Below are 13485 nucleotides of genomic sequence, written 5' to 3'. Positions count from 1 at the left end.
GTCTACGGCCCCGGTCTCGGCTCGTTGATTGGAGAAACTGTTGCGGCGGGCGGGTTTCCGAGTGCGGTAGCAGGAGGGGGCGGGGAGGGAAGCGGAGGCTCGGAGCTCTAGGCCGGCCGGCTGTGGCGGCGGCGAGGCCGGGACTCGGGCTTAGGGCCTGCTGTGGCGGCAGCGGCGGACGCCGAGCTAAGCAGTGGGTATCGGGCACATTCTTTTCTTAGAAGGGAGGGGTGCAGCGCCGCGGGGCCGAGGCTTATGGGGCGACGGGCGACGGGATGGTGCTGAGGTGCAGGAGGCGGGGGCCGAGCGGGGTTCCCGCCAGAGCCCGGCCCTGGGCCTGACAGGGAGGGGCCGCGCGCGGGGCCGAGAGGAAAGCTGGCTCCGGAGTGGGATGGACTGGGCAGGGTTGAGGGCACGAGAAGGCGTGGTGTGAGGCCTGGACTTGGGAGTGGGGTGGGGCCATCGGGACGGAGGGCGGGGTGGGGTTTGCTGTAAGGGTGGGTCAAGGCCAGGGAAGTAGCACTTGTTCGCTGGCTGCCCCTGGAGGCTAGAAGCTCCGGCGCCGAGAGTGGGCATGGCGACTTGGTCTCAGCCGGACTCGGGTATCCGGGCAGGGTGGGACCAGCCTCAGGCTAGGGCCCTGCCCCTAACTCGATTTTTAAGGGACTTTGTCCGGTTTCTCGAACTTAATTGGCTCCTGGGAGGTTTTAGTAATAAATTGCGTGAGAACGGGAGGGTAGCGTAAGCAGGAATTCTGGGTCGCAATTGTGTTTACTCTGACCAGAGAGAGGGAGTGTGTGTGTGTGTGTGTGTGTGTACACGTTCGTGTGTGTACGTATAGCTCGCTCTCCCCCTGTATAATGAAGTTGGTAGATGGGTCACAACGCAGGAGAGGAGAAGGGGGTATGTCTTGGTTTGTGAGATTAATGGAAGCTCAAAAGTGGAGACCAGAAACAGATTTACCTCCTCGGCACTGGGCAGTCTGGCTAGAGAACGTGGCCATATCCTTCTCTTTGGCTCAGAAGGTCATATGAATGAAAATAAAACCTGCCTATGCAAATTCTGGACGGAATAGTCCTGCGTAGTAGGGCCCCCACCATCCCGCTCCTCCTTTTTTTTCTTTCCTTTCCTTTTCTTTTTTTGAGACGGAGTTTCGCTCTTGTTGCCCAGGCTGGAGTGCAATGGCGTGATCTCGGCGCACCGCAACCTCCGCCTCCTGGGTTCAAGCGAGTCTCCTGTCTCAGCCTCCCGAGTAGCTGGGATTACAGGCATGCGCCACCACGCCCGGCTAATTGTGTATTTTTAGTAGAGGTGGGTTTCTCCATGTTGTTCAGGATGGTCTGGAACTCCCGCCCTCGGGTGATCCGCCCTCCTCGGCTTCCCAAAGTGCTGGGATTACAGGCGTCGGCCCTTTTCCTTTTTTTTTTTTTTTTTTTTTTTTAAGACGTGAGGATAGGAAAGGGAAATCAGATTTCAAAGTTCAGAAAACAAAAAGCATTCTTCTGGGTGAAGTGGTGGCCTGAACATTGTCCTTTTGTCCTTCCACACTCTCACTGTTTAATAATCTTGCCTTTTTGAACTGGAAAAGACAACTGTTATAAGTTGTTTTCTCCCGAGAGGTGAAAATCCAGCTTTACTTTTAAGACAGGAAATGGGCTTCTCATGTGAAAATAGAAGCTGGGTAATGCGCCTGTAGTGGGGGAGGAGGGCTGGTAAATAAAACAAAGGTGTACAATATTTTGGATGACCTGGTTATTGTCTGCTTATACAAACCAAGCTAGGTTTTAGGATATTGCACATTTAATATTCAGTAACTGAGATCATTTGTGATCAGTACCTTTCTTTGATAGTTCTTCTATGATTGATTGCTGTATTTTGGGGTTTTCTTCTGAGAGTGTAAGTAGTCCTTTCTTCCTGTAAAAGTGGCCTTTAGGCCAGGCACAGTGGCTCATGCCTGTAGTCCCAGCACTTTGGGGGGCCGAGGCAGGCAGATCACCTGAGGTCAGGAGCTCGAGACCAGCCTGGCCAACATGGTGAAACCCCATCTCTACTAAAAATACAAAAATTAGCCGGGCATGGTGGCAGGCGCCTGTAATCCCAGATACTTGGGAGGCTGAGGCAGGAGAATCGCTTGAACGCAGAAGGTGGAGGTTGCAGTGAGCACAGATCATGCCACTGCACTCTAGCCTGGGCGACAGAGTGAGACTGTCTCAAAAAAAAAAAAAAAAGCGAAAGTGTCCTTTGAATGTGTTTTCTACCTTCTACTGTGAAGGTTTTCCTACCCTGATCATGATGTGAAAAGTATGGAATCTTATCCTGTTGCTTTTGTGATTCCCATTTCAGGTTTCTCTGGAAACCCCCCTGGTAAGTGTGGAGGAGGCGGGACACTCTGACCCAAGACGAAAGGCCTGTAGCTCCAGCCAAAGAAAATAAACCTTAGGAGGGAGAAGGAAAAAAAAATCCATCAGCTGTTCCTGAGAACAGCCTGCAGTGGAATCTACAGAGAGGACAACTAATGTGAGTGAGGAAGTGACTGTATGTGGACTGTGGAGACAGTAAGTCACGTGGGCCCTTGAGGGCCTGGACTGGGTTAGGAACAGTTGTACTTTCAGAGGTGAGGTGTCGAGAAGGGAAAGTGAATGTGGTCTGGAGTGTGTCCTTGGCCTTGGCTCCACAGGGCGTGCTTTCCTCTGGGGCCATCAGGGAGCTCAGCCCTTGTGTTCTGCCAGGGTGGGGTACGGGGTTTGACACTGAGGAGGGTAACCTGCTGACTGGAGCGGCAGAGCAGTGGCCTTGATTTGTCTTTTGGAAGATTTTAAAAACCAAAAAGCATAAACATTCTGGTCCTTCAGCAATGCTTTCTCTGAAGAAATACTTAACGGAAGGACTTCTCCAGTTCACCATTCTGCTGAGTTTGATTGGGGTACGGGTGGACGTGGATACTTACCTGACCTCACAGCTTCCCCCACTGCGGGAGATCATCCTGGGGCCCAGTTCTGCCTATACTCAGACCCAGTTCCACAACCTGAGGAATACCTTGGATGGCTATGGTATCCACCCCAAGAGTATAGACCTGGACAATTACTTCACTGCCCGGCGGCTCCTCAGTCAGGTGAGGGCCCTGGACAGGTTCCAGGTGCCAACCACTGAGGTAAATGCCTGGCTGGTTCACCGAGACCCAGAGGGGTCTGTCTCTGGCAGTCAGCCCAACTCAGGCCTCGCCCTCGAGAGTTCCAGTGGCCTCCAAGATGTGACAGGCCCAGACAACGGGGTGCGAGAAAGCGAAACGGAGCAGGGATTCGGTGAAGATTTGGAGGATTTGGGGGCTGTAGCCCCTCCAGTCAGTGGAGACTTAACCAAAGAGGTTAGTGGACCTGTGGTGGGTGTATGGGGCCTGGGGCTTGGGGGTGGGCTGGTCCCGAAGGATTGTGGTCAGAACACTGAGCCCTGTAAAGAGCCAGACAGGTTTCAGCAGGGCCTCAGGCACTCTTCTTGGATATGGATGGGCTGAACTTTCTGACGTTAGGATTGGGGGCTGGGAGCATTTCCCTGTGTTGAACCATTGACCTAACTCTAAATGTACTGTCAGGGCAGTGGGAGGTTCCTACACATGCCAGGGTGTTTACTGCTTGGATTTCAGCATGACTGCTGGAGGCAGGGGTGGGGGAGGAGTCATGTTGGGATGGGCTTTGATGCAGTGTACATCTGTTGCTAAGACACAAATACTTTATGGACTCTTGCTTTGTACCTCCCCCAACATCAGAACACAGACATACCCTGAGGTTCTCCTTTGTGGTCAGGCCTGTTGTATAGTCCTGATACTTCAGACCTCCTGGGCCTGAGCCAAAGGGTAGATTTGGATAGTTATTCTTGGCCAGGAGAGGGCCAAGGCTTCCAATCTTTGCTAAAGGCCCACTGCAGGGAGTAGGGAAGAGAAGGCTGGGAGCTAGAAAGAGAAACTGCATTCTGCTGCCCAAGTCAACTTGCTTTGAGCTGTCAGAAGAGATCCTTAGCTCTTGTCACATGGCTGACATACTGTTCTGGGCAGAAAGCGATGCAGTTCTTTGCCTTTTAAGATGTGAATGGCTGCTGCTGCCCCTGCCAACATAAGATTGCTTTGAGCTCTGGGTTTGTATGGCTTTCGCTTGCCACCCAGCCTTAAGTAGCTGGGAAAAAGGCCCACTGCACTCCCCTGGCCTTTAGGGAAGGAGAAAGCCCGATTGGGTTTTTGGAGGTGGCATGTGAAGGAATGTAAAAAGTTTTACAGATGCTGCAGAAATGGGCTCCTCTGCCTGCCAGGTCAGACCACGTTTTCCCTCCTTCCCTGCTCTGTAGTCTTTTCCTGAGCTTAGTTCTCTGACTGTTAGTGACTGTCAAAGAGTATGGCTTGTTCTAGGCCAGTGGTCCTCAACCGGGGGTGATTTTGTCCCCGAGGGTGTAGGTAGCAATATCGTGAAACAAGTTTTGGTTGTCACATCTTGGGGCGGGGGTGCTACTGGCACCTAGTGGGTAGAGGCCAAGGATGCTGGTTAACATCCTGAATGGCACAGGACACCTTCAAACAACAGATTTGTCTGACCCCAAGTGTCAGTACTGCAGGGATTGAGACACTCAGCTCTGTGCTCAAATGGCTCATACTGGACCTGCTTTGAGAGAGACTAGGATTATCTGAGCACAGGAGCCAGGAACATTTCTTACCTTTCAGGGCCTCTTAGTTTAGCTTCTTACAGGGCCACTTGGAACTTCACCTCTCTTCTGCTTCCCCTTTCCTTCAAGTGGGCTCCAATCTTGGCACAGTGTTCTGAAGTGTGCTTCCCAGTCTCTGCTCTATGCTCCTCCCCCAGGGTAGCTCCCCCAGGGGTGGGTGTAACTGGGTTTGCTCCTGGAAACCCTGCAGGGTAGCTCTGTATCTGTTCCTCCTGGGATGGGATGGGATGTTTTGGATATTATTGGGTGGGTTGGGCCCCCCCGCCCCAATAGGATGGGACTTTGACCCTGCTTTCCTCTGTTTCTTGGCCCTCATGAAGGTTGTGCTTTTCTTCATCTCAAGCCTTTACAACTCCCTTTGGGAGGTGGGGTGGGTCAGCATTAGGGGCCCAGGCTGGGTATGGGGGAAGGGAGGATTATTATGTGTCTAGAACAACATTTCCTCAGCAACTCAGGGATAAAAATACCCAGGTCCAGAGCATGTGACAGGCACTGCTGGAACCGGTATTATCCCTGGGGTGGCAGTGCTCCCCTGCTGCCAGGCCTGCTCTGTGGACAGCCATAGCCTAGGCTGTTGTCAGGGATAGGATTCCCCTTGAGATTGGCATTCTGCCCAGAGCAGGGGGGTGGCCTGTTGACAGCTCTTTCCAGGCTAGGAGCCGACTGTGACTAGAGAGAACATACTGTCTCTCTGACCTGACCTTAGGCTCCAGGGGAGCAGCAGTGGGGAGGGAGCTAAATTTCCCCTCCAGAAACCAATCCAGGGAGTCTGAATTGTGATACTGAGTCTGTGAGGGGCTTCTTTCCTGCTTGGATGAGATATGGGCCAGGGATCAGGCAGAGAATGCTCTTGAATAAAGCTGGGGTGAAAGGGGAGGGGGGACATTTGTGGCCAGGAGAATGCAGAGCATCTGTCTCCATAAGTATGGGGCTTCAGGGTTGTGTCTCCCCTCTTCTTGCTTGGGGCTAGGCCTGGCCAGCATTGTGACATTGCTGCACGTGGGCAAAATGGCCTTCCCCTTTTCTCTAGTCTGGCCTATTTTGGGGTGACAAAACTTACGGCTTATGGTGGGCCTGGGTGCCCTGGGTTCCTGCCCAGCTTGGCTTGTGATCCCTGGCCTTGAGAACTGGCCACTGCCTTCCTGAGGAATGGGATAACTCCACTTCCAGCAAATAATTTAGATTCCCAGAGAATCTGCGGGAGGAGTGTCTGCCCAGTCCTGAGTGGGCTGGATGAGCAAGATGCGACAGGAGGGAGGAGAGTGGCACCCCTTCCCCCAGGGCTCTCACTGCGCCACCCCAGCTGACTGACTGGGCTGGGTGGGGCTGCCCGCCCCTAGGCGCATCTCCTCAAGGAGACGGAGGCGGCCCAGGGATGGGCTGGTTCCTTGCGGCAGCTTCTCCAGCTGCCCTGATGCAGAGATTGGCTCCCGTCTGCAGCTAGGTAACAGGCGGTGGGAGGGGATTGGCTCTTTCCGCATCTCCAGCGGAGACTTGGGGGAGGAGATTGGCTCTCGGCGCAGCCTAGGTAACGACAGTGGGAGGGGATTGGCTCTTTCCGCAGCCCAGCTGCTGACCTGGGGGAGGGGATTGGCTCTCTGCAGCCTCAGCAGTGACCTGCGGGGTGGGAGGGGGAGGGGATTGGCTCCCTGCTGCAGCCTAGGTAACAAGTTTGGGGGGCGTGGGGGGGAGGAGCGGGAGGATAGGCCCAGGAGGGAGCTTGCTTTCCTCTGCAGCTAGAGCACGGAGCATGGGGTGGGAGTCCCATCTCACTGCAGCCTCTGCGGTGAGCTGAGGGTGGGGGCAGCTGGGCGCCTGAGTGGAACTGGGGTTGTGAGGTGGGAGGGGGCTGCTCAAGGATGGAGGAAGGGGGCTGGGCTGGGCCGCCCAGGCAGCAGCACGGGCGGGGCACCCTCCTCAGGCCCCTCGGAGCTAGCAAGGGGCCACCCTTCCAGCCTGGTGTGCTCCCTGAAAGCCAAGAGCTCCTTGCAGCCCCCTGTCCGGCTTCCCGGCACCGGCTGCCCTGGGGCTCATCTCGCAGACCATGACCCGCCTGGACCGCAGCTCTCACAGTGGTGGGGGCCATGCCAAAGGCAGCCGGCCCCTTAACTCTTTGCTGGCTGGTCACCGGGTGGCCCAGCCCGCCTCTGCTCCTGGGTCCAGGGCTTCTGCTCAGGTTGGTGTATGTGGGGAGACTAAAGTAGTATGTCTGGGAGGTCTTAGGGTCAGGGAAGGTTAATAGGAGAAGAATACCGGCTTACAGGTAGGGAGGAGGGTCTGATCTAGGGAAATTGCTTTCTGGAAAGTGTGTGTCTGCATTTTAACCCCTGGATGGAAGGCAACACTTTAGGGTTTCTTCAGGCTTGTGGGGAGGGCTCAACTACAGGGGATTGCTGTGTATAGGAAGCCCAAATAGCTCAATTTATTGGGGTTATATGCTGTTAGTGGGGGTGGCAGTTGGTGCAGCAACCGTTCACGAGCCACCAGGGTAGAGCAGGAGGGAAGCATTTTTGGTGCCCAAGGTGGCAGTTGTAGCTGAGCAGTGATGGGGGTTATGTCCTTGAGGGTGTTGACTGATGGGGATTTGGTGAGTCCTGAGGTATGGTGAGGGAGTGAGAGCACTGGTGTGAGGGGACACAGGCTGGCCTGAGCAGGGGTGGGGTGCCCCCCCTGGGGATCATCTGACTGCCTGAGCCTCCCTGGAATGGAGGCAGCAGCTAGGATCAGCTGAGAGGGAATTCTGGCGGGGATGAGTCTTGAGGTGAGCCTGGGCTTGAGGAGTTGTGGGTGTTCAGCCTTACTCTTGCTGCCAGCTGGGGAATGGGGAATGGCTATAGGAAGGGCTGGAGACAGCATGGCGTTGTCATTGGTTTCATCAGGTGGTTGGAAATGCAGGGATTTTCCTTTCTAGCCCACCCCACCCCTTTATGCAAATGAAATGGCACCACAGGCTGATGCAAGCCTGGCCACTGCTAAGTAATTCTGCATGACAATTCGCTCTTGCTTGCCATGGCCAGCTTCCTCCAAACCAAGTTTTAAGGGGTCCAATCCCCAAAGCTGGAGGTGTCTCCTGATGTTCCCCTTCTTTCTTATGTAGGGGTGAGGCGGCCTTGCCTTTTGTCTGGGTGTGACTTGGTCCAGATCCTAATCCTTTCCACCCTTATGGTGATAGTCACGCTAATGGTTTTGCTAGTGGCTCTTTTTTTTTTTTTTGTGGGAAGGGGATAGTGTCTGGAAGTAGATTAATGAACACTTGCTGGTGCAGGGACCAGGGGGTAAACGCTGGCAGGTGAAGAGCTGGAAGGGGCCCCACCCAGGACTAACTGGGGTGACACTAGGAGGGAACTCTGAGGGGCAGGACAAGGAAGGGACCTTGGGACCTTAGAGCTAAAGTCATGTGATTTGTCTTTCAGGACATAGATCTGATTGACATCCTTTGGCGACAGGATATTGATCTGGGGGCTGGGCGTGAGGTTTTTGACTATAGTCATCGCCAGAAGGAGCAGGATGTGGAGAAGGAGCTGCGAGATGGAGGCGAGCAGGACACCTGGGCAGGCGAGGGCGCGGAAGCTCTGGCACGGAACCTGCTAGTTGATGGAGAGACTGGGGAGAGCTTCCCTGCACAGGTACCATCGCCCCTGCTCACTGGGCTCTCTTCTTGTCCCTACTCCCCTGACACAAACCAGGCTGGAGTTCTTCCAGAAACTTCCCTTAGAGAAGACAGGTTGTGTGTGGGGTGGACCTGAATTTCTGTTTTGGTTTGGGGTCTTATAAGTCACAGTGGCTGAGCCTTGGAAGCGGGGAGTGGAAAGCAGCAGATGCAGAACGGCCAGGCCTTGGCAACAGACAATGCAAGGGAGGCAGAGCATTTAGCATCTTCCTGCTTGCTTCAGGACTCTTTCACTCTCTCTTCTGTTGTTCCTGGGAGTTTGGGACTCGGGGCCAGCCATTAGCCTGGGAATGGGAGGGAGACTGCAGGGCTTCAGCCATTCTGTGAAAGAAGCTTCAGCCCCAGGCAGCCAAGGCCCAGATCAGTCAGACTTACAGTTCCTGTTGCCACAGGTGCCTAGTGGGGAGGACCAGACGGCCCTGTCCCTGGAAGATTGCCTTAGGCTGCTGGAAGCCACCTGCCCCTTTGGGGAGAATGCTGAGGTGAGCAGGACTCCAGTGAGAGCCCACCAAGTGAGCAGGGCAGCCTGTACCTGGTGTGTCCCTCCATGGCTGAGGGGCCAGCTGTTGGTTCTGGCCTTGTTCTGGCTGCTGGGGGTAAATGCAGAGGAAGGAAGAACAGAAACAGATCCAGGTGGTAATCTCTGGGAGGAAAGTACAAGGTCTTTCCTTCCCCCTTGTTAAAAGCCTCTGTGTTTTGCCCTAGTTTCCAGCAGACATTTCCAGCATAACAGAAGCAGTGCCTAGTGAGAGTGAGCCCCCAGCTCTTCAAAACAACCTCTTGTCTCCTCTTCTGACCGGGACAGAGTCACCATTTGATTTGGAACAGCAGTGGCAAGACCTTATGTCCATCATGGAAATGCAGGTAGGATTGTCGGAACCGGGCACAAAGCTATTGGATTTTGCACAGATTGTCTTAGCACTCCGTTGCTTTTCCATCTCCAAGGAGAGAAAGTGTAATACTTTCCCTGATTCATAGAGAAGTGGGGACAATGAGAAGAAACCTGTCCAGGTGTGTCCTTGGGGCAATGGGAGGTGGAGACAGATAGGGTTTGGGTTAAATACAACTCAGGACTCAGCCTTCCAAATCAGGGCCTGCCTCCTGGGTGTGCCTTCTTCCTGTCCTTCAGGCAGATAGGCACTTGGCTGAATGCTTCCAGGGTTCTGCGTTAATAATAGCTGACATTCACATGGTGCTTCATAGCCATCGTTCGCTCACTTGGCCCTCACAGTCATCTAGTCAGCCTTTATCTCAAAGGTGAGGAAATTGAAGCTCAGAGAGGTTAAATGATGTGCCCATTGTCACACAGCAGGTGGTGCAGCTAGGTTTTCTGACTTAAGTTTGGGTGTTCTTTTCACTGTGTTGATTTTGCAGTAACAAGGTAGTGTTTTCTTCCTCTCCCTCCAAGATGGGGGAGTCTGGCCAAACATGAGGAAAAGCTGATCAGTCCTATATTAGGGTGGAGCCTACATGGAAGAACCCATCTCTGCCAGGCCTGGTGGACGAAGCTGGCTCAGGAGCTGACACTGTGGGCTTTGGTTTATAGTATTTTGCCTTTACACCCATGCAGCTGTGCCTCTGTTGGGTGCCTGCAGTGTGTGAGCCCCAGGGGAGGGAGTCAGTTCCTAGTGAACAGTGGTGCTCTTCTCCCCTCCCAGGCCATGGAAGTGAACACATCAGCAAGTGAAATCCTGTACAATGCCCCTCCTGGAGACCCACTGAGCACCAACTACAGCCTTGCCCCCAACACTCCCATCAATCAGAATGTCAGCCTGCATCAGGCGTCCCTGGGGGGCTGCAGCCAGGACTTCTTACTCTTCAGCCCCGAGGTGGAAAGCCTGCCTGTGGCCAGTAGCTCCACGCTGCTCCCGTTGGCCCCCAGCAATTCTACCAGCCTCAACTCCACCTTCGGCTCCACCAACCTGACAGGGCTCTTCTTTCCACCCCAGCTCAATGGCACAGCCAATGACACAGCAGGCCCAGAGCTGCCTGACCCTTTGGGGGGTCTGTTAGATGAAGCTATGTTGGATGAGATCAGCCTTATGGACCTGGCCATTGAAGAAGGTTTTAACCCTGTGCAGGCCTCCCAGCTGGAGGAGGAATTTGACTCTGACTCAGGCCTTTCCTTAGACTCGAGCCATAGCCCTTCTTCCCTAAGCAGCTCTGAAGGCAGTTCTTCCTCTTCTTCCTCCTCCTCTTCCTCTTCTTCCTCTGCTTCTTCCTCTGCCTCTTCCTCCTTTTCTGAGGAAGGTGCGGTTGGCTACAGCTCTGACTCTGAGACCCTGGATCTGGAAGAGGCTGAGGGTGCTGTGGGCTACCAGCCTGAGTATTCCAAGTTCTGCCGCATGAGCTACCAGGATCCAGCCCAGCTCTCATGCCTGCCCTACCTGGAGCACGTGGGCCACAACCACACATACAACATGGCACCCAGTGCCCTGGACTCAGCCGACCTGCCACCACCCAGTGCCCTCAAGAAAGGCAGCAAGGAGAAGCAGGCTGACTTCCTGGACAAGCAGATGAGCCGGGATGAGCACCGAGCCCGAGCCATGAAGATCCCTTTCACCAATGACAAAATCATCAACCTGCCTGTGGAGGAGTTCAATGAGCTGCTGTCCAAATACCAGTTGAGTGAAGCCCAGCTGAGCCTCATCCGAGACATCCGGCGCCGGGGCAAGAACAAGATGGCGGCGCAGAACTGCCGCAAGCGCAAGCTGGACACCATCCTGAATCTGGAGCGTGATGTGGAGGACCTGCAGCGTGACAAAGCCCGGCTGCTGCGGGAGAAAGTGGAGTTCCTGCGCTCCCTGCGACAGATGAAGCAGAAGGTCCAGAGCCTGTACCAGGAGGTGTTTGGGCGGCTGCGGGATGAGAATGGACGACCCTACTCACCCAGTCAGTATGCGCTCCAGTACGCCGGGGACGGCAGTGTCCTCCTCATCCCCCGCACGATGGCCGACCAGCAGACCCGGCGGCAGGAGAGGAAGCCAAAGGACCGGAGAAAGTGAGCCTGGGTGAGGAAGGGGGTTTGAAGCCCACCAAGACCGAAACTGGAGAAGGGCTGGACCTGGACCTGGACCTGGACCTACAGCGGGGACTTAAATGCCTTCTTATCCAATATTATCTTCTCAGATGGGATGACTGCGGGTCAGTGTACAGGAAGAGGCAGGCACTGGCTGGCTCAGCTCCACTCGGGTGGAGTGGAAGTGGCCAGACCATTTAGACAGGGTCCTCACCCTACCCCTTTCCTGTGAGGCAGGGGTGGTGGTGAAGTTGCTGGAGGTAGAGGAGCTATGTGGAGCAAAGGCCGACAGGGGAAGGAATGGACCTGTGAGAAGAAGGGAAGGTGGCAGAAAGTCTCATTTCAGGAAGGAGGGAAAAAAAGAAGGAAGGAACCCCCCCAAAAAAAATCAAAGCGGGAAGAAAATCAGAGGGAAGGTTAAGGTTGGCTCTGGCCAGGATTCCAGGCAGCAGGTTGGAGTGACTGGTGGGCCTAGATCACTGGTGTGATAAACCCCATTTCACCCCGGGGGGTGGGGTACACAGACACGGGGTGGGGGTGGGGAGGGGCGGTGTTAACTCTTTCTGCTCCTTGCATTTTGGCATCCCTGAAGGGGAGCTCTTGGATATCATCGGCCGTAATGTTTCAATCGAATGGAGCCACTGGGCCCCAACACTGGCTTTCAGATTTAGAGTCAAAGGGTAGAGTGAACAGGAAAGGGTCACGTGGTCCCATGTTGCAGCAGCCCCAACATCACGCATGTCATTCACTGCCTTGCCACTCCATCTCCCTCCGTGCTCCAGCCACCCCTGAGCTGAGGCTCCCATTGTCTCCATCAGAGCCTGCATGTGAATGCCGTCCTCCCCGAGTCCGGTGTTTGTGTTCCCCACGCCTCACAGACTGCCTGATCTCTTCTGTAAACTGGGGTAGGGTGATGGCAATGCTCTGGGAACTGGGCCTGCAGCCTTCCTCTTCTGGGACTGCTGTGAGGCAGAGGAATGATGGAGGATCTAGTACAGCAGCCTCCAGGCAGGATTCAGCACAACACTGGGGAGTCACCCTTCCGTCGGGCCTCTGCCTACCAACAACTGGGCTTATCACTGGGAAAACACAAAAAATAACCCAGCAACAACAAAAAAACTAGTCCTCTTAGAATTTCTTGCGCTTTGATTTTTTTAGGGCTTGTGCCCTGTTTCACTTATAGGGTCTAGAATGCTTGTTGAGTAAAAAGGAGATGCCCCATTATTCAAAGCTGCTAAATGTTCTCTTTGCCATAAAGACTCCGTGTAACTGTGTGAACACTTGGGATTTTTCTCCTCTGTCCCGAGGTCGTCGTCTGCTTTCTTTTTTGGGTTTCTTTCTAGAAGATTGAGAAGTGCATATGACAGGCTGAGAGCACCTCCCCAAACACACAAGCTCTCAGCCACAGGCAGCTTCTCCACAGCCCCAGCTTAGCACAGGCTCCTGGAGGGCTGCCTGGGGGAGGCAGACATGGGAGTGCCAAGGTGGCCAGATGGTTCCAGGACCACAATGTCTTTATTTTTAACTAACTGTTTGCCACTGCTGCCCTCACCCCTGCCTGGCTCTGGAGTACCGTCTGCCCCAGACAAGCAGGAGTGAAATGGGGGTGGGGGGAAGCACTGATTCCCAGTTAAGGGGTGCCTAACTGAGCAGTAGGGATAGAAGGTGTGAACCTGGGAGTGCTTTTATAAATTATTTTCCTTGTAGATTTTATTTTTAATTTATCTCTGTGACCTGCCAGGGAGAGGAGAGAGAGAGAGATGCTGTTGAGCACATGACAAAATAAAATAAAATAAAATGGATGATTCATTCTCAAGTGCACTTTTTCCCCACTTTGAATTTAAGTTGAGAATAAAGGAAATGGACTCATTGTAGGGAGGACTGGCCATTGTGTGGCTAAGGCAGAGCTCACATGGGAAGACAGACGGGTGGAGAACTGGGGAGGTTGACAATAGGGAACTTCAAAAGGCAAGTCTTAAATATTAAACCTTGGGGGCAGGCATTAGGCACCATGTACTTCATAGGGTTAGCCAGCTCAATCCTCTCAGGAAGGATTCAGAGTTTTTTTATTCTCATACAGCTAGGATAG

At 54.0% G+C, this 13485-nt stretch overlaps 1 protein-coding gene across 12 annotated transcripts; it reads left to right on the top strand.

Annotated features, from left to right (window-relative positions):
* NFE2L1 (NFE2 like bZIP transcription factor 1) lies at positions 1-13198 on the top strand. Of its 12 annotated transcripts, none has more exons than XM_055257306.2 (6): positions 1-193; positions 2344-3364; positions 8121-8333; positions 8770-8859; positions 9083-9241; positions 10036-13198. In XM_055257306.2, the coding sequence occupies exons 2-6, from the start codon at positions 2855-2857 to the stop codon at positions 11380-11382; spliced, it is 2319 nt and encodes a 772-aa protein (XP_055113281.1). In that variant the 5' UTR covers positions 1-193; positions 2344-2854; the 3' UTR covers positions 11383-13198. The 12 variants fall into 12 exon arrangements, with proteins under 12 accessions (XP_055113281.1, XP_055113285.1, XP_055113284.1 ...); XM_055257309.2 differs by having other exon boundaries at positions 52-193; positions 8154-8333; XM_055257308.2 differs by having other exon boundaries at positions 87-197.
* The last annotated feature ends 287 nt before the right edge of the window (positions 13199-13485 follow it).

Source organism: Symphalangus syndactylus, chromosome 20, assembly GCF_028878055.3.
Source record: "Symphalangus syndactylus isolate Jambi chromosome 20, NHGRI_mSymSyn1-v2.1_pri, whole genome shotgun sequence".
NCBI lineage: Eukaryota > Metazoa > Chordata > Mammalia > Primates > Hylobatidae > Symphalangus > Symphalangus syndactylus.
Note: the sequence above shows the minus strand (reverse complement) of the source record. Positions and strands in the feature narration are given on the sequence as shown.